This window comes from Pan troglodytes, chromosome 19 (genome assembly GCF_028858775.2).
Source record: "Pan troglodytes isolate AG18354 chromosome 19, NHGRI_mPanTro3-v2.0_pri, whole genome shotgun sequence".
NCBI classification, from domain to species: Eukaryota; Metazoa; Chordata; class Mammalia; order Primates; family Hominidae; genus Pan; species Pan troglodytes.
In genome coordinates, this window is record NC_072417.2 from 47,783,405 (window position 1) to 47,803,448 (window position 20,044).

Below are 20,044 nucleotides of genomic sequence, written 5' to 3' on the forward strand. Positions count from 1 at the left end.
ATGACCCCTCAGGTGTCTGAGTGCTGGCATCTGAGCCTGCTGGGCAGGTTTTTGGTTTTTTTTTTTCTTAATAATGCCCAGGTTTGGAAAGGGAGCCCCATACCTGGCCTGGAAGTGCTCTGCCAACAAGTTAGATTTCATGGGGGAATTGACTAGAAGGCACAAGCTGGACAAGCCAGACAAGTCGAGGCAACCTCAAGTCAGCTGAGCAGGAGCCCTCCCCCGAGGTAGAAACCAGCTGCAAATGGGTAGCTCTTCTACCATTTCCCAAGCTGCACTGAACCAAGTGATTCTTTGGATGTATTAACCTAGATTCTGAAATGCCATCTTAGTTACATGGCCCCTGGCCAGGGAGATGGGGATGAGGTGCTGGTGTGGACTGCAGGCAGGGGTTTCGTGTGCCTGAGGCTGGCAGCAAGGAGAAGTGCGCCTCCCTTCCCACTGTCAGTGCTGACTTCTCTGTTCCTGCCATTGTCCTTGCTAGATGATCAGTCATGGCAGAGCTGCTGACAAGTCGCTTATGGTCATCTGTGATATGCGACAGTACTTCTCAAGAAATAGCATTTGAAGGCTGAGTGCAGTAGCTCATGCCTGTAATCCCAGCACGTTGGGAGGCTGAGGCAGGAGGACCATTAAATACTTGAGTCCAAGAGTTGAAGACCAGTCTGGGCAACATAACAAGACCTGTCTCTACAAAAAAAGACAAAAATTAGCCAGATGTGGTGGTACGCAAATGTGGTCTCAGCTACTCAGGAGTCTGAGGAGGGAGGATCATTCAAGCCTGAGAGGTTGAGAATGCAGTGAGCTGTGATCTTACCACTGCACTCCAGCCTAGGCAACAGAGTGTGACCCTGTCTCCAAAAAATAATTTTTTTTTTTGAGATGGAGTCTCTCTGTTGCCCAGGCTGCAGTGCAATGGCGCGATCTCGGCTCACTGCAGCTTCTGCCTCCCAGGTTCAAGCAGTTCTCCTGCCTCAGCCTCCCGAGTAGCTGAGATTACAGGTGCCCGTCACCACGTAGAGATGGGGTTTTGCCATGCTGGCTAGGCTGGTATTGAACTCCCGGCCTCAGCCATCTGCCTCGGCCTCCCAAAGTGCTGGGATTACAGGCGTGAGCTGCCGCGCCTGGCCAATTTTTTTTCTTTTTTTTAAACAGCATTCAGTAACTGCCAAGAAAAAGCAAAGGCCAAGTTACCAGGGCCCTCCTGTGCAAAATCCACTTAAATGAGTCCTACATGGACCACTTTAGGGAATACGTTGTGTCATTAATCTAGTAAATTAGTTGTAGCTACCCATCCCCACCCAATTTCAGAGAAGAGCGAAGAGCCGTTATGTAAAAGGACAACTGATCAAACTGGATCTCCCCGTTCCAGTCTGTCAGCTGCCTCCAAAGTTTTCACATCTGGTGCAGCAGCTGCTGGGCCCTGAGGGAAGGAAGGGAGACTTGCTGGGAGGTGGGCAGGGTGCCCAGGGCTGTACACTATTTTCTTCGATTCACTAATCAGCTGCGGCCCCTCTACACTGCATGGAGATGCTGCTGTTTGGAAAAGCTAATTGGTTTTATTTTTCCGTCTCTGGTTTTGGCATGATGTGAAACACCAAGGGGCTTAAAGAGCAAAGTGGAAAGTGTCTTTGAACTTCATCAGATATCTGAAGGCAGAACCAATTAAAAATCATGCTTTTTAGACCTCCCCAGCAGAATTTAAGGATGAAAGAGAAAGGGGCAAAAACCCTCTAAAGACAGAAAAGAGAAAGTGGAATGGCAGCATCGCTAACCCTGCTGGCAAACGTCCATATTCAAACACTGGTTTGAAAATCCAAGAGCAATGAAGGTTGCTCAAAGGCCATCAGCTGAACCAGGCTGTGGCTGGGCTTCTTGCTTTGGAGCAATGCACGTGGGGCTCACCCACAGGAAGTCACTTCAGCTGCTAAGTTGGGACAATTCTAAAGGCTAAGTCTCACATTATCCAAACCATTGCTGTCTCCAGGAAGGGACACTGAACTCCAGCGACCCAAGACAACTGTAGGAGCAACATGGACATGAAAGAGCACAGCTGCAGGCCCTTTTAGTCCTCAGCCTCTGAGGCCAAGAAGAGCGTCTGTCTGGTGTTGGTGTGACTTTAACAGGTCCCCTCTGGGACTTGCCAACCTCCTCCTCAAGAACAGTGGGCCTCAGACTCTGCCTTTGGCAAACAGCTTTATTTAGCTAGATTTTAATAATTCTTCAGTTTGTGTTAGTTTCTATTTATATGGCAAAATTATAAAGTTTATAAAGTTGAGTTTGAGAAAGTGATTTGAGGTTTTTAGAATGTTGGGTAAGTAAACAACCAATAATATTGACATCTGGCTGGTCTAGCACGTCAATCTCCAGTTGCTAACCACTTTATTTAATTGGGAGGAAATAAACTTTAGAAATGAACTTGACCTACTCAGTAAGCCTCAACCATGTATTTTTAATAAATTAGAAAGGTGGTAGCCAGGCATGGTGGCACACACCTGTAATCCCAGCTAGTCGGGAGACTGAGGCAGGAGAATCACTTGAAGGTGAATCACAGGAGGTGGCAGTTGCAGTGAGCCGAGATCACGCCATTGCACTCCAGCCTGGGCAACAAGAGCGAAACTCCCATCTCAAAAAAGAGGCCGGGTGCAGTGGCTCACGCCTGTAATCCCAGCACTTTGGGAGGCTGAGGCGGGCGGATCACGAGGTCAGGAGATCAAGGCCATCCTGGCTAACATGGTGAAACCACATCTCTACTAAAAATACAAAAAATTAGCCGGGCGTGGTGGCGGGCGCCTGTAGGAGGCTGAGGCGAGAGAATGGCATGAACCCAGGAGGCGGAGCTTGCACTGAGCAGAGATCATGCCACTTCACTCTAGCTGGGCAACAGAGCGAGACTCTGTCTCAAAAAAAATGAAAAAGAAAGAGAGGCTGGGCACGGTGGTTCACACCTGTAATCCCAGCATTTTGGGAGGCCAAGGCCGTCTCAGAAAAAAAACAAAAAAGAAAAAAAAAAACATGAAAGCAGGTGTTTGTTCTGGCTGCAATCCAACCAGTTACAGCTAACAGGTGGTATGTAGGTTAAGAAATCTTTAATGCTAGCCCAAGCTCCATGCACCCCAGCTGTGAGTCAGAACACAATGGCCCCAAAACCAAAAACCTCAGCAACATATGTGATGTTCCCATCTTCTGATGACGGAGTACACAGTTGGTAAACCTGCATTCCTTTGAGGGCAGCCTATCACATCAACCTCCAGTTGCTAACCATGTTATATAATGGAGAGGAAAGGACAGCACCTGGACACCAGGTGTCTCTGAATGTGGCAGCCAATAGCATCCAAGGAGAAATGTCCTCTCGTTTCCATCTAAAGGGAGAGCGCCCTTCATTGCTGCCATTTCCTGGAAACCTGCTGTGTGCTCGGCACTTTCATTCAACCTTAGACTCGGGCTGAGCTTTAGACAGGTGCTGCTGCTGTCTCAGTTCCAGCTCTTGCCTGGGTCTACTGTCTCCAGTGTGAACACTAAGGAGACCCTTCTCTTCCATGTCAGGAGGGAGGTTGACAATTTACCTGGAAAATGAAGAACGACCCATCACATCTGTGTCCACATTTTACCCAGACGCTCCTGGAACGTCCAGGAAGTGTTAGGAGCTGGGACAAGTCACCAGATCTAATCACCCATTTGTCCTCCTACCACCAGGAAACCTGAAACCCTCTGACACCCTAACCAAAGGCTGGCTATGGCCATTTTTATCATCTGTCTAGGGCAGCTGTTTAAAATACAAGCTCAGGCCAGGCACGGTGGCTCACACTTGTAATCCCAGCGCTTTGGGAGGCCGAGACAGGCAGATCACGAGGTTAAGAGATCGAGACTAGCCTGGCCAACATGGTGAAACCTCATCTCTACTAAAAATACAAAAAATAGCTGGGTGTGGTGGCGCGTGCCTGTAGTCCCACCTACTCGGGAGGCCGAGGCAGGAGAATTGCTTGAACCCGGGAGGCGGAGGTTGCAGTGAGCCGAGATTGCGCCACTGCACTCCAGCCTGGGTGACACAGCGAGACTCCGTCTCAAAAAAAATAAATAAATAAAATTTAAAAAAATAACATGTTGCTGACCATGTTATATAATGGTCATAAAATATAGGCTCAACAACGCCAGAGTTGGGATGTGGTGCAAGATGTCGGTATGATGTGCTAGGAGATTTGTAATCCAATTTGGGGAAGTCTACAGTGGACCTACATTTCAATTTTCAGTTTCAATAATAGGAAAAGTTTCCTCCTAAACACTAGAAATGAACTTGACCTACTCAGTGAGCCTCAACAATGTATTTTTAATAAATCAGAAAGGCAGAAACAGGCATTCTTTCTGGCTATGATCCAACTAGTTAGAGCTAACAAATGGCTCACTTCCACCAGACCAGGGGCTGCTGTAGAGTCTGCCCAGCTGGCCAATTTAATGGTTTCACTTCTAGAGGATGCATGGGGCCACACAGGGTCCTCCTCTCCCTTTTGGCTGCTCTCTCTTTAGTAAGTTCACCTTCTGCTTGGAGTGGTGCCTGGCATCCTACAGGGATTTGGTGAGAGTTAAGAGAGAAACAGGAATTCCTATGAGGTGCTAAAGCAGGCATCCCTTGGGATACACCAAATAAGCCATTACATACTGGCCCACTTTTTAAGTTGGATGAGATATCATAGGGACCTGGAAATGGGAGTGACTGCTGACTTCTTGAAACTACAACTTTCTCCCCTCAGTACTGGAGGTGGTCTTTCTGCCACAACAATGAGGTTTAAGTCAAATACAGAAACAACTGGGTCAGGTGACATAACATCTGATTCCAAGATTGAAACTATTTCTAGGAGCTGGCAGGGCGAGAATTCAAAGGACACAAGGTTCTAGTCCTGGAAGACTACAACTCTTACTGTTTGAGATGTTTATTTCTAGTTTTTAGCGGTAAACCCCAGCTCCATATTTATTCCTTAAGTGTTTCCCCTCACCCTGGGAAGAAGCTTGTTGTCGTTTTTGATGGCCCTCTGCCAGCAGATCTGCACGAAATGTGTTTCTTCAGTCTTTCCCACTTGTGAGACAAATCTCCATTAAAGCCTCAACAAATGCAACTGTCCCTTGTAGAGTAAGCAAGCCTAAGAGTGCTGCTTCTCTGCCCTGGCTCTGGCTGGTCAGAGTACTAGGAGTTCTTGGATTTCCGCTCTTTTCTGGCCCTGGAGGCCATGAGGCTGAAGAAGAGCCCAGGAGCCAGAGTTCGAAGATAAACAGCCAAGAAAGGCAGTAAGTCAGCCAGGATCACATCTTTCTTCTTCTTCCCCACAGCAGCAAGAACATCCTGGGCCACCTCCACAGGGCTTCGGCCCTGGGCTGTGGTGGTGTCCATAACTAAAATAAATAAAACAAAAGAAACACATGAACTTGGAAGCAGAGGTCCCTCTTGAGGAGTGGAGCTGATGTGAGCCGTCAGGTCAGCCTGCTGCCTTTCCCACCATGAAGCTCTTCCCAGGGCCAGGAAGCCAGTGGTGTGCCACCATCCCTGATGATTCCATGCTCCAAGGAAAGAGGGAACCATTTTGCAGCTGGATGTGGGTTAGTGGAGGAAGCGAGAGGTGGGTGGGATGTGGAAACAAGGTAGACTGAGGATCCCAGTTAGGGCTTGGAACCAAAGTGAGTCTGTCTGCCTGGTGCTCCACAGCAAAGGCACAGGGCCAGCCCGGGGTGGGGGCTTCAGAGTGAGCCCCTCACACCGCACCTGAAAAGCAGCTTCCTGACCTGGGAAACGTGTGCCTATTAGAACAACCAAAGACTAAGGGATGTTGTGCCACCTCATTTATCTTGGGTAGCTTGGCTTCAGGGTGGCCAGACAGAGGTGGGTGGGGACTATTGACCCCCATATGCACAAGCTCACTGAGTCAGGAGCAGACAGATGTCCCTGTTCTCGATGTCAAGTATTAATTGGATGAGAAACAGGAAGAAGTCCTTAGTTTGTTTTAGGTGTTAGAAGGGACAGCTGGGAGAGATTAGGAGGCGGTGTTAGATTAACGGCAACTGATGTTCCTTCTACCCTAGTAATTTGACAATTTTGCCCGCAAAGTAGGACCAGCTGGCAGGCACATAGGAGCGGCCACTAGCACAGACCATGTGAAACCACTTTTTTTTTTTTTTTTAAAGACAGGGTTTCGCTCTGTTGCCCAGGCTGGAGTGCAGTGGCACAATCATGGCTTACTGCAGCCTCGACCTCCTGGGCTCAAGCAATCCTCCTGCCTCAGCCTCCTGAGTAGCTAGACTACAGGTGGTGCCACCATGGTTGGCTAATTTTCGTATTTTTTGTGGAGGTTAGGTCTTGCACTATTGCCCAGACTGGTCTCAAACTCCTAGGCTGAAGTGATCCTCCTGACTTGACCTCCCAAAGTGCTGAGATTTCAGGTGTTGACCACAGTGCCTAGCCATATGAAACCACTCTTAAGTTGTCCAGATTGCCTGAGCTCCCTCACCAATGTCTGTTCTGTGTTTTTGTTAATGCAGAAAAGTAGGAAGTTTTGGATTACAGCTTATTTTTAAATGCTGCAGAGATAATTTTTTAAGTGGTATCTTCTAGGTATAAACAGGTGTAAAGCTGTATGAAGCCCCATGCCTCTGCATAGAGTCTACTGTGGGGAAAACAAGACTTGCTGTGTGAGAGAGCAGCTGCTGCCAGGACATGGGCAGTCTTGGTTCAGGCCTGGCTGGGCTGGGCGCAGGACCATGAGGCCCCTGGCAGACATCACAGCACAAACCCCAAGAGCTCACTTCAGGGAGGAGGACATGGCAGGACAGCACTGGAGGGGTGAGCAGGCCCTGTTCCAAGCATGGGGAGGCAGCACCAGCTCCAAGGGCTCCAGGGATCATGGGCACACTGGTCTCTGCTTGGCCTGAGCCTGCATGCTGGGGCCAGCTGCTCTGCCCGCGAGTGGTGACTGCAGGTCAGCTCTGCACTGTCTCCAAATGAGACAAGATGAAGGTGCTGAGACTGCTGCACTCGGCCTCACCCTGAAGACTGGCCCTGAATCAGTCATTTCTCAAGCCTACGGGACAGAGACAGACCATCAAACACCCTACACTTGCCATGAGGTCAATTCACTCCATCCCGATGCCGATAATACTCCTTGGACTCGGGATCTGCGAATGGGTTAGTTGGAAGTCTGTTGGCATTTCAGCTTGGCAACTTCCTTTTAGCCCTTGAGTCCTGCCCACAGAGGTCCTGTTCTGAATGCTGCAATGGTGACGTTCACACTAAGGGTAGGCCATGGTGGGGTAAAAGAAGATTATTCAATAGTCCATATCCAGAACCAACACCTCTGTCAAGTTTTTTTCACTTTAAAAGTTCTATTCCAAATGAAAATGACCAAAGAATCACTGAAGTAAGAGCAGCATGTCTCACTGTGGCTGACCGACAGATTTTCATAGGAGAAAAGAGAAACCGGGCCTCACCTCCATACCTAGATCCATCCGCGGTGATGGCATTTACAGAGAGGTTGGTGTGGATGTAGCCGGGGCTGATGACGGTCACCTCAATTTCATACTGTTCCATCTCGGCACGCAGACAGTCAAAGAAAGCCTGGGTTGCGTGCTTGGAGGCTGCATCTACACATGTGGACGGAGAGGCAGGTGAGTGAGTGCGCTGGGGTGGGCATGGCCTGGTGCCCAACTATTCACTACCATTCACGCTCTCTGTTTTGAAAACCTGGTTTTATTTGTGATCGTCTTGCTATGTTGCTTAGGCTGGACTCCAACTCCTGAGCTCAAGTGATCCTCCTGCCTCAGCTGGGACTGCAAGCGTGGGCCACTGTGCCCAGCTTTAAAACCTGGTTTTATTATTTAAGATTACAGTATTATAACAATGTTCATTTCCTGACTTTGAGAAGTGTACTGTGCCCTTGTTCTTAGGAAACAAACTGAAATAGGAATAAATGAGCATCATGTCTCCAGTTTCCTTTCAAATGGTTCAGGAAAAAAATTATAAATTATATACACATATAGTTTTATATATATTATAAACGGTATATATGCATATACACAGAGAGAGAGAATAAGATAAAGGAAATAAGGTAAAAGGTTAACAGTTAGGGAATCTGCATGAAGGGTGCATGGGAGTGATTTGTGCTGTTCCTGCAACTTTAAGTCTGAAGTTATTCCAAGTTAAAAGTTAAGCTGGGCACGGTGGCTCACACCTGTAATCCCAGCACTTTGGGAGGCCAAGGTGGGCGGATCACGAGGTCAGGAGATCGAGACCATCCTAGCTAACACGGTGAAACCCCGTCTCTACTAAATATGCAAAAAAAATTAGCCAGGCTTGGTGGCGGGTGCCTGTAGTCCCAGCTACACGGCAGGAGAATGGTGTGAACCCGGGAGGTGGAGCTTGCAGTGAGCGGAGATCGCGCCACTGCACTCCAGCCTGGGCGACAGAGCGAGACTCCATCTCAAAAATAAATAAATAAATAAATAAATAAATAAATAAATAAAAGTTAAAAACAAAAAACACTGAATGACTACTGGGTAAAACATTCAAATAGTACATAAAAGGACAGAAAGTTAAAAAAAAGAAAGTCCTCCTGTCTTCCAAATTCCATTCCTAGAGATAATCAGTGCTAACAGTTTCCCAGAATTTTTGTTTAATTCTATTTTGGTTTTCTTTTTTTTTCTTTTTTTTTTTTTTTTGAGACAGAGTCTTGCTCTGCCACCCAGGCGGGAGTGCTGGAGTGCAGTGGCACGATCTCGGCTCACTGAAACTCCGCCTGCCAGGTTCACACCGTTCTTCTCCCTCAGCCTCCCGAGTAGCTGGGACTACAGGCACCTGCCACCACGCCTGGCTACTTTTTTGTATTTTTTAGTAGAGACGGGGTTTCACTATGTTAGCCAGGATGGTCTGGATCTACTGACCTCGTGATGCACCAACCTCAGCCTCCCAGAGTGCTGGGATCACAGGCGTGAGCCACCGCACCCGGCCTTCTGTTTTGTTTTTTTAGAGAAGGCATCTTCTCTGTTACCCAGGCTGGAGTAGAGCTATGATCATAGGATCATAGCTCCTTGCAGCCTCGACTTCTTGGCCTCAAGCAATCCTCCCACCTCACCCTCCCAAAGCGCTGGGATTACAGGAGTAAGCAGCCATGCCCAGTGATTTTTTAAAAATATATTCTACGTATATTCATGTGATTTTACACATTTTATATTTTATATATATATATATATATCTTTTAATACAGAAATGAACTCTTACCTATTCTACTGTTCCTGCAAGTAGCTTTCTTCACCTGGTGGCAGGTTGGACAGCTCCCATGCTGGCCCTGCAGACCTGCCATGTAGCTGTGGCTGCCTAGTCCTCCCCAGTGAGTTACCAAGTGACAGAACTGGCCCCATCAGTGGGCCTTCATGGGTGTAAAAAATCCAAACCTGCCTTCTTATGTCTCATTTTGACAAATGTCCAGGCAGTGGCTTTTCATCTAGAAGAGCTATAGAGCTTACTCCACCTGCAAGAAACAGAGCTGTGCCTGCTCTCGAGCAAGGGCTTCACAACCCAGTAAAAGGTGCTCTGAATGGGAACACAGTGACCCTATAATGACATTCCTGGGAAACACACCAGTGTCTTCACAGTAAATCAGTTTCCTCCAATTCAGAATTGTAAATGTTTTAGCCTTAGGAAAGAAGGGGCATCCATCAGCTAAGGAAACAGGAAGACAGAAAGAAAGGAAGTGTCGCAGCAAGTCACATGAGGCAGTTCAGCAGTGTCTGAGCTTGCTGCAGTGCCTTGCTGGGCCTGCTCCATTGGTTTGGGGCACAGTTTCTGGGGTCTGGATGAGTTGGCTGTGGGTGGATGGAGAGGACTGCTCCTATCAGCCATGATTCCAAGAGTACAGCCCAGGCTTGGGGACAGGGAAGAGTGGGTTATCATGTAAGTCCCCAAAACAGAAGGATACACTCTGACAGCTGGGTCTCCCCAGAGCTCTCAGGCTGTGAGTTCTCAGCCAGGCTGTGCTGACCTCGCCGCTGGCCACATCACTTACCCTGCCAGTGTGAGGCCCAGTACTAAGGACACTGTGGATCACGTGACTTGGTCTTTACTTTAGCAGTGTGACAGAGAAAATGCCATTCTCCCCATTTTATAGGTGAGAAGGCCGCTACTTATCTGAGTTAACCAACTTGCCCAAGAGGCACTCCATATTCAGCCTGGTCATTATAAAGCTGAATACGGAGACCAACCATTGTATGCCTTACTGCAGTCAGCAGGCCAGACAACAAAAATCAGTGGTATTATTATAAATCAAAGTAAAACTTGAAAATAATTTAGTATAAAGAACTCCAGCTGGGCACGGTGGCTCATGCCTGTAATCTCAACGCTTTGGGAGGCTGAGGTGGGCGGATCACTTGAGGTCAGGAGTTTGAGACCAGCCTGGCCAACATGGTGAAACCCTGTGTCTACTAAAAATACAAAAGTTAGCCAGGTGTGGTGGCACACGCCTATAATCTCAGCTACTCAGGAGGCTGAGGCAGAAGAATCGCCTGAACCCGGGAGGCAGAGGTTGTAGTGAGCCGAGATTGCACTACTGTACTCTAGCCTGGGCGAGAAGAGCGAAACTCTGTTTCCAAAAAAAAAAAAAAAACCTCTTTATCCTGATTTACCTATTATTAACATTTTAACTCATTTGCTTTATCATTGATGATTCTATATATAATTGTTTTTTCCTGAACCATTTGAGAAGCCTTAGATGGCTGTCCTATCCAAAGTTGAAAGAGAATATTAACAAACAGGGAAATCATGCATGTACAAGCATGTATGATGATTGTAAATCTCACTAATATGTAAGGAAACAGGATCAGAATAGTTAAGTAATGTGTCCAAGAAAATACAACCAGAACCAAAAGGTAGAGCTGGGATCCAGATCTTGGAAGAAAGAATAAACTGTGTTACACTCTCAGTTCACAGCTGGCCCTATAGTGTCATGGAACTGGATGTTTGTGGCTGCCCTTGCAAAGTGCTGCAGCAGCTCAGATTTCCCTGCCTTTGCTGACCAGGCTGTGGCTGGGTCTAGCCCTTGGGTGGCTGAGAGGAGATGAGGCTGGTATAGGCAGTATTTCCTTTCAGGAGGTGATGCAAAGAAAGGACAGTTTGTGAAATTACCTTAAAACCCTTTTTATTGAAACCTTCCCATTTGAGTGCCCAGAGATATAAATATTTGAGAATGTTCTACATAGAACACTGCTGCTAATGGTCAAAGACTGAGGGGGAAAAAATATCCTCAAGTGTCCAGGAAAATGGCTAAATCAATTATGTCACACTCATTCAATGGATTACTGTATTGAAAGGATGAGGTAAATCCATACACGCTGATGTAGAAAGATACATTAAGTGAGATTAACAAGCCACAAAGCAATATGAATAATGCCATTCCATTTTTGCATGTTTGAATTATATGTAGAAAAAACTGTGGAAGCATATGCCCCAAAGTGATGGCATGGTTATGTATGTGGGACGAGCTAAAAATCTTAACAGTAGGAGTGGCTAGCACATGCCTAGTGCTTAGTGTCTGGGGCAGCTCCAAGCACGGCGCTCACAGCAGTCCTCTGGGCTAAGACTGAGGCTGTCTCCATTTACACTTGAGGGCAGGGCACAGAGAAGTGGGGATACTTGCCCAAGGTCACACAGGGGACAGAAAGTGGAGCTGGGATTTGATCCCCGGCATGTGGCTCTGGAGAACACATTCTAAAGTGCCTTTGCATTCTGGATAGTTTATTTCTACAATGTCTAAATTCTAGATAGTAAATGTGTTATTTTTATAATCAGGAAAAAACAATAAAGCCAAGCATTTTGTGGGAGAGAGAAGTACTCACATGCTGATCGAAAAGGAATGCTGATCTTGCCCTGGATGCTGCTGATGGCGACAATGTGGCCTTGCCTCCTCTTGATCATGGAGGGCAGGAGTGCTGAGGACAGACGCAGAGGCTTAGGCAAGCGCCCTACTTCCAGTCATTGCACCCGATGCTGATGGAAGGCGACCTTGCTTTTGATATTTAGTCAGAATGAGGGAGAATGGTGAAAACCCCTTAGGGTAGAGGACTATGTTGGAACTTCCAGCCTCCTATGGCCAGCAGAGTGCCAGCAGGCCAGCAGGAGAGAGGAGAGAGGCAAGGAAACAGGGACAGAGGTCACTGCAAATGGTTAGCTCAGTTCCCTTTTCCTGCTGGAGCCTCTCCCCTGGACTGAAATCCGTGGTGGGACATAAAAATATCCCCACCTTGTAGGGGTTTGCAGTCACCATGAAAAAGACATGTAGGTAATGCTGCACAAATGTGGCTGTCACTAAAGAGAACATCTTGATTGGAAGCTATAAAGCAAATACCCAAACTCTAACGATAACACCTAACACCCACTCCAGGGCAACAGAGAGGATGGAGATGGGGAACGTTTAGCTGAAAAGGATCCAAGTGAAGTAAAAAGAATGCCAACATATCACTTATCACTGCTCTTTTCTCAAGACTGTTACCTTTCGTTAGAGCAACTGGGCCAAAGTAGTTTGTCTCCATGACCCTCTTGTCCACATCCACTGTGGTGTCCATGATGGTACCACGGTAGCTGATCCCAGCATTGTTGACAAGTATGTCGACATAGCCAAAGCACTGCAGGATCTCAGCTGCTGCTGCAACTATGGCCCCAGAGTCTGTGAGGTCGAAGGTCACCAAGTAAGGCTTGTGTGTCTGCACCTGGTCAAATACAACAGATACAAATTCACTTTCTGAGTGGCAGGCCATCTGGCTATGTGTCCCACGGATCACTTAGGCTCAAAACAATAATGTAACTTTATATTTTAAGGAACTAGAAAAAGAATAGCAAACTAAACCCAAAACCAGCAGAGGAAGGAAACATTATAATAAAGATTAGAACAGAGAAAAACAAACAGAATACAGAAAAACAATAAAAATCAATGAAACCAAAAGTTGGCTCTTTGAAAAGATCAACAAAATTGAGAAAGCATTAACTAGAATGACAAGGAAAAAACAGAAGACACAAATAACTAAAATCAGAAATGAAAGTGGGACCACTGACTTTACAGAAATGATGAGATGATAAAAAAGATTATAAAGATTATAAAAATGATTATAAAAGAATACTATGAACAATTATTTGCCAACAAGTTAGAAAAACTAGAATAAATGGATACATTCCTTGAAAAACACAAATTACCTAAACTGACTCAAGAAGAAATAAAAAATCTCAGGAGACTTATAACAGATAGAGATTGGATCAGTAATCAAAAACCTTCCACAAAGAAAAGTCCTGGACCGGATGGCTTCACTGGTGAATTCTGCCAAACATTTAAAGGAGAATTAACACCAGTCCTTCTTGTACTCTTCTAGAAAACTGAAGAGGAGAAAACATTTCCTAATTCAGTCTGAGGCCAACATTACTTTGATACTAAAGCCAGATTAAAGATATCACAAGAAAATTATAGAGCAATATCTCTTATGAATATAGATGCAAAAATCTTCAACAAAGTACCAGCAAATTGAATTTAACAGCGTATTGAAAGGATTATTCACCATGACCAAGTGGGAGTTATCCTAGGAATGCAAGCAAAGTTGGTTCAACATAGGAAAATCAATCATGGCCAGGTACAGTGGCTCACGCCTGTAATCCCCAGCACTTTGGGAGGCTGAGGAGGGAGGCTTGCTTGAGCCCAGGAGTTCGAGGCCAGCCTGGGCAACATGGCAAGACCCTGTCTCTTTAAATTAAAAAAAAGAAAATTGGCCAGGGGCAGTGGCTCATGCCTATAATCCTAGCACTTTGGGAGGCCGAGGTGGGTGGATCACCTGAGGTCAGGAGTTCAAGACTAGCCTGACTAACATGGAGAAACCCCCGTCTCTACTAAAAATACAAAACTAGCTGGGCATGGAGGCATATGCCTGTAATCCCAGCTACTCGGGAGGCTGAGGCAGCAGAATCACTTGAACCTGGGAGGCGGAGGTTGTGGTGAGCCGAGATCGCACCATTGCACTCCAGCCTGGGCAACAAGAGCAAAAACTCCTTCTCAAAAAAAGAAAGAAAAAAAAGAAAATTGAACATTATAATATATCGCATTAATAGAATGAGGGAAAAACCCCACTTGATCATCTCAATTGATGCAGAAAAGAGATCTCACAAAATCTAACACCCTTTCATGGTAAACATACTCAATAAACTAGGACTAGACCAGAAATTCCTCAACACAGCAAAGGGTGTTTATGAAAAACCCACAGATAATATACTCAGTGGAAAAAGATGGAAAGCCTTCCTCTAAGATCAGGAACAAGATAAGGACGCCTGCTTTCACAACGGCTACTCAACATTGTACTGGAAGTGCTCACCAGAACAATTAGACAAGAAAAAAGTGACCCAATTTGGAAAGGAAAAAGTAAAACTACCTCTGTTTGCAGATGGCATGATTCTATATATAGGAAATTCCAATAAACCCACAAAAAGCTAATAAGAGTTAATTAACAAATTAAGCAAAGTGGCAAGGTACAAGAGCAACATCCAAAAATCAGCTGTGTTTCTATATACAAACAATGAATAATCTGAAAAGGGAATCAGGAAAGCAATTCTATTTACAGTAGCAGTTAAAAAAATTAAATATGCTATGGTTTGAATGTGTCTCCCAAAACCTATGTGTTAGAAACTTAATCCCCAATGCAACAGTGTTGAAAGGTGGGAACTTCATGAATGGATTAATGCTGTTATTGTGGGAGCTTCCTTATCAAAGGATAAAATCAGCCCTTTTCCCTCTCTCTCGCCCACGTGATGCCTTCCTACATGTTAAGATGTGGCAAGAAAGCCCCTGCCAGACACCAGACCCTTGCCAGATGCTGGCCCCTCAAACTTGGATTTCTCAGCCTCCAGACTTTGAAAACTAGATTTCTTTAAAAATTACTCAGTCCGGCGAGGCGCACTGGCTCACTCCTGTAATCCTGGCATTTTGGGAGGGCAAAGTGGGCAACTCAGTTGAAGCCTGGAGTTCGAGACCAGCCTGGGTAACATAGCAGGACCCTGTCCCTACAAAAAATGAAAAAATTAACCCAATACAGTGGTGTGTGCCTGTAGTCCCAGCTACTCAGGAGGCTGAGGCAGAGGATTGCTTGAGCCTGAGATTTTCAGGCTGCAGTGAGCCATGATTGCACTACTGAACTCTAGCCTAGATGACCGAGCAAGACTATGTCTCTAAAAATAATAATAAAATAAAAATAAAAATCACCCAGTCTCTGTTATTGTTACAGCAGCATAAAACAGACTAAGACAAACACTTGGCAATAAATCTAAGGAGATGAAAGACTGTAAAACACTGCTGACATTAAAGAAGATGTAAGTTCATGGAAAGACATCCTGCATTCATGGACTGGAAGACCGTGTTGTTGATGTGAGAGTACTCCCCAAAGGGACCAATAGATTCGATGGTATTCCTATCAAAATCCCACTGGCAGTTTTTGCAGAAATAGAAAAAAATAATCCTAAAATTCATATGGGATTACAATGGGCCTTGAATAGCCAAAACACTCCTGAAAAAGGACAGATGGAGGACTCACACTTCCTCACTTCAAAACTTGTACAAAGCTACAGCAATTAAAACAGTATGGGTCCTTCCCCTCCTCCTCCCCCTTGCCTCCCCCTGCCTACCCTCATGCTCCACCTCGTCCCCCTAAGGGGGAGAAAATCCAGTACGGTACTGACATAAGACAGACATATAGACCAACTGAATAGCACAAGGAACCTAGACATAGACACTTCAAATATGTAATCAATTGATTTTTGTAAGGATGCCCATTCAATGAGGAAAGACAGTCTTCAACAAATGGTGCTGGGAAAAGTAGATAACCACATGCAAAATAATGAAATTGGACTCTTATCTAATACCATGTATAAAAATTAACTCAAATGGATCAATCACCTAAATGTAAGATTTAAAATTATAAAACTTGGCCAGGCGTGGTGGCTAACACCTGTAATCCCAACATTGTGGGAGGCTGAGGCAGGTGGATCATGAGGTCAAGAGATTGAGACCATTCTGGCCAACACGGTGAAACCCAATCTCTACTAAAAATACAAAAATTAGCTAGGTGTGGTGGTGCGTGCCTGTAGTCCCAGATATTTGGGAGGCTGAGGCAGGAGAATCACTTGAACCTGGGAGGCGGAGCTTGCAGGGAGCCAAGATGGTGTCACTGCATTCCAGCCTGGGTGACAGAGTGAGACTCCCTCTCAAAAAAAAAAAAAAAAAAGAAAGTGGGCTGGGCATGGTGGCTCATGCCTGTAACCCCAGCACTTTGGGAGGCCCAGGCGGGTGGATCACCTGAGGTCGGGAGTTAGAGACCAGCCTGACCAATATGGAGAAGCCCCGTCTCTACTAAAAATACAAAATTAGCCGGGCGTGGTGGCGCTTGCCAGTCATCCCAGCTACTTGGGAGGCTGAGGCAGGAGAATCGCTTGAACCCAGGAGGCGGAGGTTGTGGTGAGCTGAGATCGCACCATTGCACTCCAGCCTGGGAAACAAGAGTGAAACTCCATCTCAAAAAGAAAAAAAAAAGAAAGTGAAAAGATACTGAGTGAGAGAAAATATTTGCAAATCACATATCTTATAAGGGATTAATATCCCGAATACATAAAGAACTCCTAAACTCAACAACAACAAACAACAACCTGATTAAAAAAACAAGCAAAGGACTTGAATAGACATTTCTTTTTTTTTGAGACAGAGTCTCGCTCTGTCACCCAGGGTGGAGTGCAGTGGTGCGATCTTGGTTCACTGTAACCTCCACCTCCCGGGTTCAAGTGATTCTGCTGCCTCAGCCTTCTGAGTAGTTGGGACTACGGGCATGCACCACCACACCCAGCTAAGTTTTGTATTTTTTGGTAGAGATGGGTTTCGTCATGTTGGCCAGGCTGGTCTCGAACTCCAGGCCTCAAGTGATCATCCACTCACCTCGGCCTCCCAAAGTGCTGGAATTACAGGCGTGAGCCACAGTGCCTGGCCTTGAATAGACATTTCTCCAAAGATTAATAAATGGTCAATAAGCACATGAAAAGATGCTCAACATCATTTTCAATTAGGGAAATACAAATCAAAACCACAAGAAGGAGGCTCAGGTAGGAGGATCACTTGAGGCCACAAGTCCAAGACCAATCTGGGCAACATAGTGAGACCGTGTCTCTACATAAAAGTAGAAAAAAAAAAATTTAGCTGGGTGTGGTGGCACATGCCTATAGTCCTAGCTACTCAAGAGGCTGACGTGGGAGGATCACTTGAGCCCAGGAGTTCAAGGCTGCAGTGAGCTATGACTGTGCCACTGCACTCTAGCCTGGGTGACAGAGCAAGAGCCTAAGAAAATAAAACAAGGGCTGTTGTGGTGGCTCACGCCTGTAATCCCAGCACTTTGGGAGGCTGAGGCGGGCAGATCACCTGAGATCAGGAGTCCAGCCTGGTCAACATGGTGAAACCACGTCTCTACAAAAAATACAAAAATCAGCTGAGCGTGGTGGTGTGCACCTGTAATCCCAGCTACTCGGGAGGCTGAGGTGGAAGAATCGCTTGAACCCAGGGGGCGGAGATTGCAGTGAGCCGAGATTGGGCCATTGCACTCCAGCCTGGGTGACAGAGCGAGACTCCGTGTCCAAAAAAAAAAAAAAAAAAAACACCTTTTAAAGTTATCACCATCCCCCACTCCCACCCAATAAGTAGAGCTTAGCCAGGTAAAAGGAAAGGGAGAAAAGAGAACTTTCTCAACTCACAGTGCTAGCCAGTAGGGGCATCAGGATGTAAACCACTGGACAGTTCTCTCTCCCCATGCAGTGGGCCCAGTTCGCTATGGAGACCTGCTGCCTTCCCTGGGACAGTGTGACGCATGGATGTCCTACAGCTCAGCAGTCCAGGAGTGGGCCACTATCTCCTCAGTGCCTACAGAAGACAGCCTGCACTCCTTCCCCATGGAAAGCACGCCCCTGGCTCACCTTGGTGGCATGAGAAGCGGTGAGTTCTCTGATGAGCTCTTCTAGGGCCCCACCATTCCGGCCACAGAGCACCAGCTTAGCACCCGCAGCATAGAAGACTTTTGCACATTCTAAGGGAAGAGAAAAGAGCCTTGACAGCCATTCTTCCTCAGTGCCGTTCAGTTTAAATTCACCCAGCATTGCTGTTTGCTGCTTCACACCCTTGACAGGTCTGTGTTGGCACCTGCTGTGTGGCCCAGCATGAAGCTGGGAGCTAGGGCCCAATGCCGGGCTCACGCCCAGTGCTACAAACATCCACGGGGCAAAGAGAAAGGAGGGCCAAGGTGGACAGATGTGTTAAGTATCATGCTCAGAACACCCCATGATGTTCCTGTTCACCTGGATCAGCTGTGAGCATCACCTATCTTCACAGCTGAGGGAGCTCACCAAGGTCACTCAGGCAGGGTCTTGTCCTGATTGGCAAGGTCAATGAGGGCCAGCTATTATGGTGCTGTGCCCTGCCAAGGCTGTGTGGTGGCACTACCCAGGCACAGCTCTCCTGGAAATACTCACACAGTCCTGCAGAAAAGCTGGGGCAGGGGACCGAGGCCCTTCCCAGATCTGATGGGCTGTTTCCCAGGGAGTGCTTGAGGCAGAGGGAGCAGAGTGCCTGAAGGGCCGCAGGCAGATAGAGCTGGGACAGAAGGTGGAGGGTCTAACAGCCTCACTGGCTGGGGAGGGGTCAAGTCAGTGCACGCAAGCACCTGCCACACGCAGGACTATTAAGGGTGCCTGCCTTTGAAAAGGCTCAGTCCTGCTGGGCGGGAGGGAGTGGGGACACTGGAGGAAAGCAGGCTCCACCAAGCCCACCACACTATTCCAGGTGACAATCGATGCGGACTTCAACTACGACCACAGCAGGGACAGTCCAAAGCTAGTCAGACACGTGTTCTATATTCTTTTGGTGGCAAGAAACAGCAACTAAACTCACACTGGGGCAAAGCAAAAAGAGAATTTGCCAGAGGGATTGTGGGGAAGTTCAAGAATGAAGAGGAGAGCTGGATGGCCGAAACCTAGGAGGGACCCAAGTGCTGGCTGCCCGGGTGCTCTCACGTGCCTGGGTGCTCTCACACGTGGGCAGGCCCCAGAGCTCACATGCACAGTTTTGTCTTGTCTCTTCCCAGCTCTGATCAAATCCCAGGGAAGGCCGTGATCAGCCTTAAGTGGGGGGCCCAGCAAGGGTCACAGGTAATTCTCCTGTGGCTAAGCAGGAGGGCCTGACAAGAAACCCCCTGGACGCAGCAGGGTAAACCATGAGAACTGGGGGTGGAGGACTACTCTATGGGGAGTCAGAAAGGAAACGGAGTGATGGGAGGAGAGGAGGCAGAGGGTGGTGTCGTTGCTTCTTGCTTACCCTCCCCTGCAACATATCCTATGTAAATGTTCAGTGCCCCAAAAATGTACATATAGCTTATGAAAAGCAGGACAGCCCAGCAGCCAAGAGAGTGGACTTGAGCTAGACTTCCAACTCCAGTAAGTTAGAACCTCTTTGTTTCTGACTTTCCTCTTATTTAGGATGCTTTTTATCTATCAAACACAGTAGTAAGAGATTACCTACCTTAACTCATTCAGTCCCTCGGGGTGTAACTGTGAGATTGAATGAGTTAAGGTAGGTAATCTCTTACCACAGTGTTTGATAAACAGCACTACAGCAGTGTCAATTGTCATTTTTGTATTTCTATTTATTAAAAATTTTTTTTTAGAGACAGGGTCTTACTCTGTTGCTCAGGCTGGAGTGCAGTGGCACAATTATAGTTCACTGTAGCCTCGAACTCCTGGGTTCCAGTGATCCTTCCACCTCAGCCTCCAGAGTAGGTGGGACCATAGATACTCGCCACCATGGCTGGCTAATTTTTGTATTTTTGTAGAGATGGAGATTTTGCCATGTTGCCCAGGCTGGTGTCAAATTCCTGGGCTCAAGCGATCTTCCTGCCATGACTTCCCAAAATGCTGAGATTACAGGCATGAGCCACTGTGCCTGGCCATATTTCTGAACTACTT

The 20,044-nt window shown here is 46.7% G+C and overlaps 1 protein-coding gene across 9 annotated transcripts in view; it reads right to left on the minus strand.

Moving 5' to 3' along the window:
• Positions 1–4,912: 4,912 nt before the first annotated feature.
• The window catches only part of DHRS7B (dehydrogenase/reductase 7B), a 64,518-nt gene continuing 49,386 nt past the window's right edge, over positions 4,913–20,044 (minus strand). For 7 of the 9 annotated variants that reach the window (XM_009432568.5, XM_016930806.4, XM_016930805.4 and 4 more), the window contains exons 3-7: positions 18,005–18,114; positions 12,519–12,735; positions 11,866–11,958; positions 7,471–7,623; positions 4,913–5,385 (exon numbers count right to left, since the gene is read on the minus strand). In XM_009432568.5, coding sequence (XP_009430843.4) covers positions 5,180–5,385; positions 7,471–7,623; positions 11,866–11,958; positions 12,519–12,735; positions 18,005–18,114 — 779 coding nt within the window. In that variant the 3' untranslated portion in view covers positions 4,913–5,179. The remainder of the gene's footprint in view (positions 5,386–7,470; positions 7,624–11,865; positions 11,959–12,518; positions 12,736–18,004; positions 18,115–20,044) is intronic. The other 2 variants (XM_054670983.2, XM_016930804.4) reach the window with 1 other exon arrangement.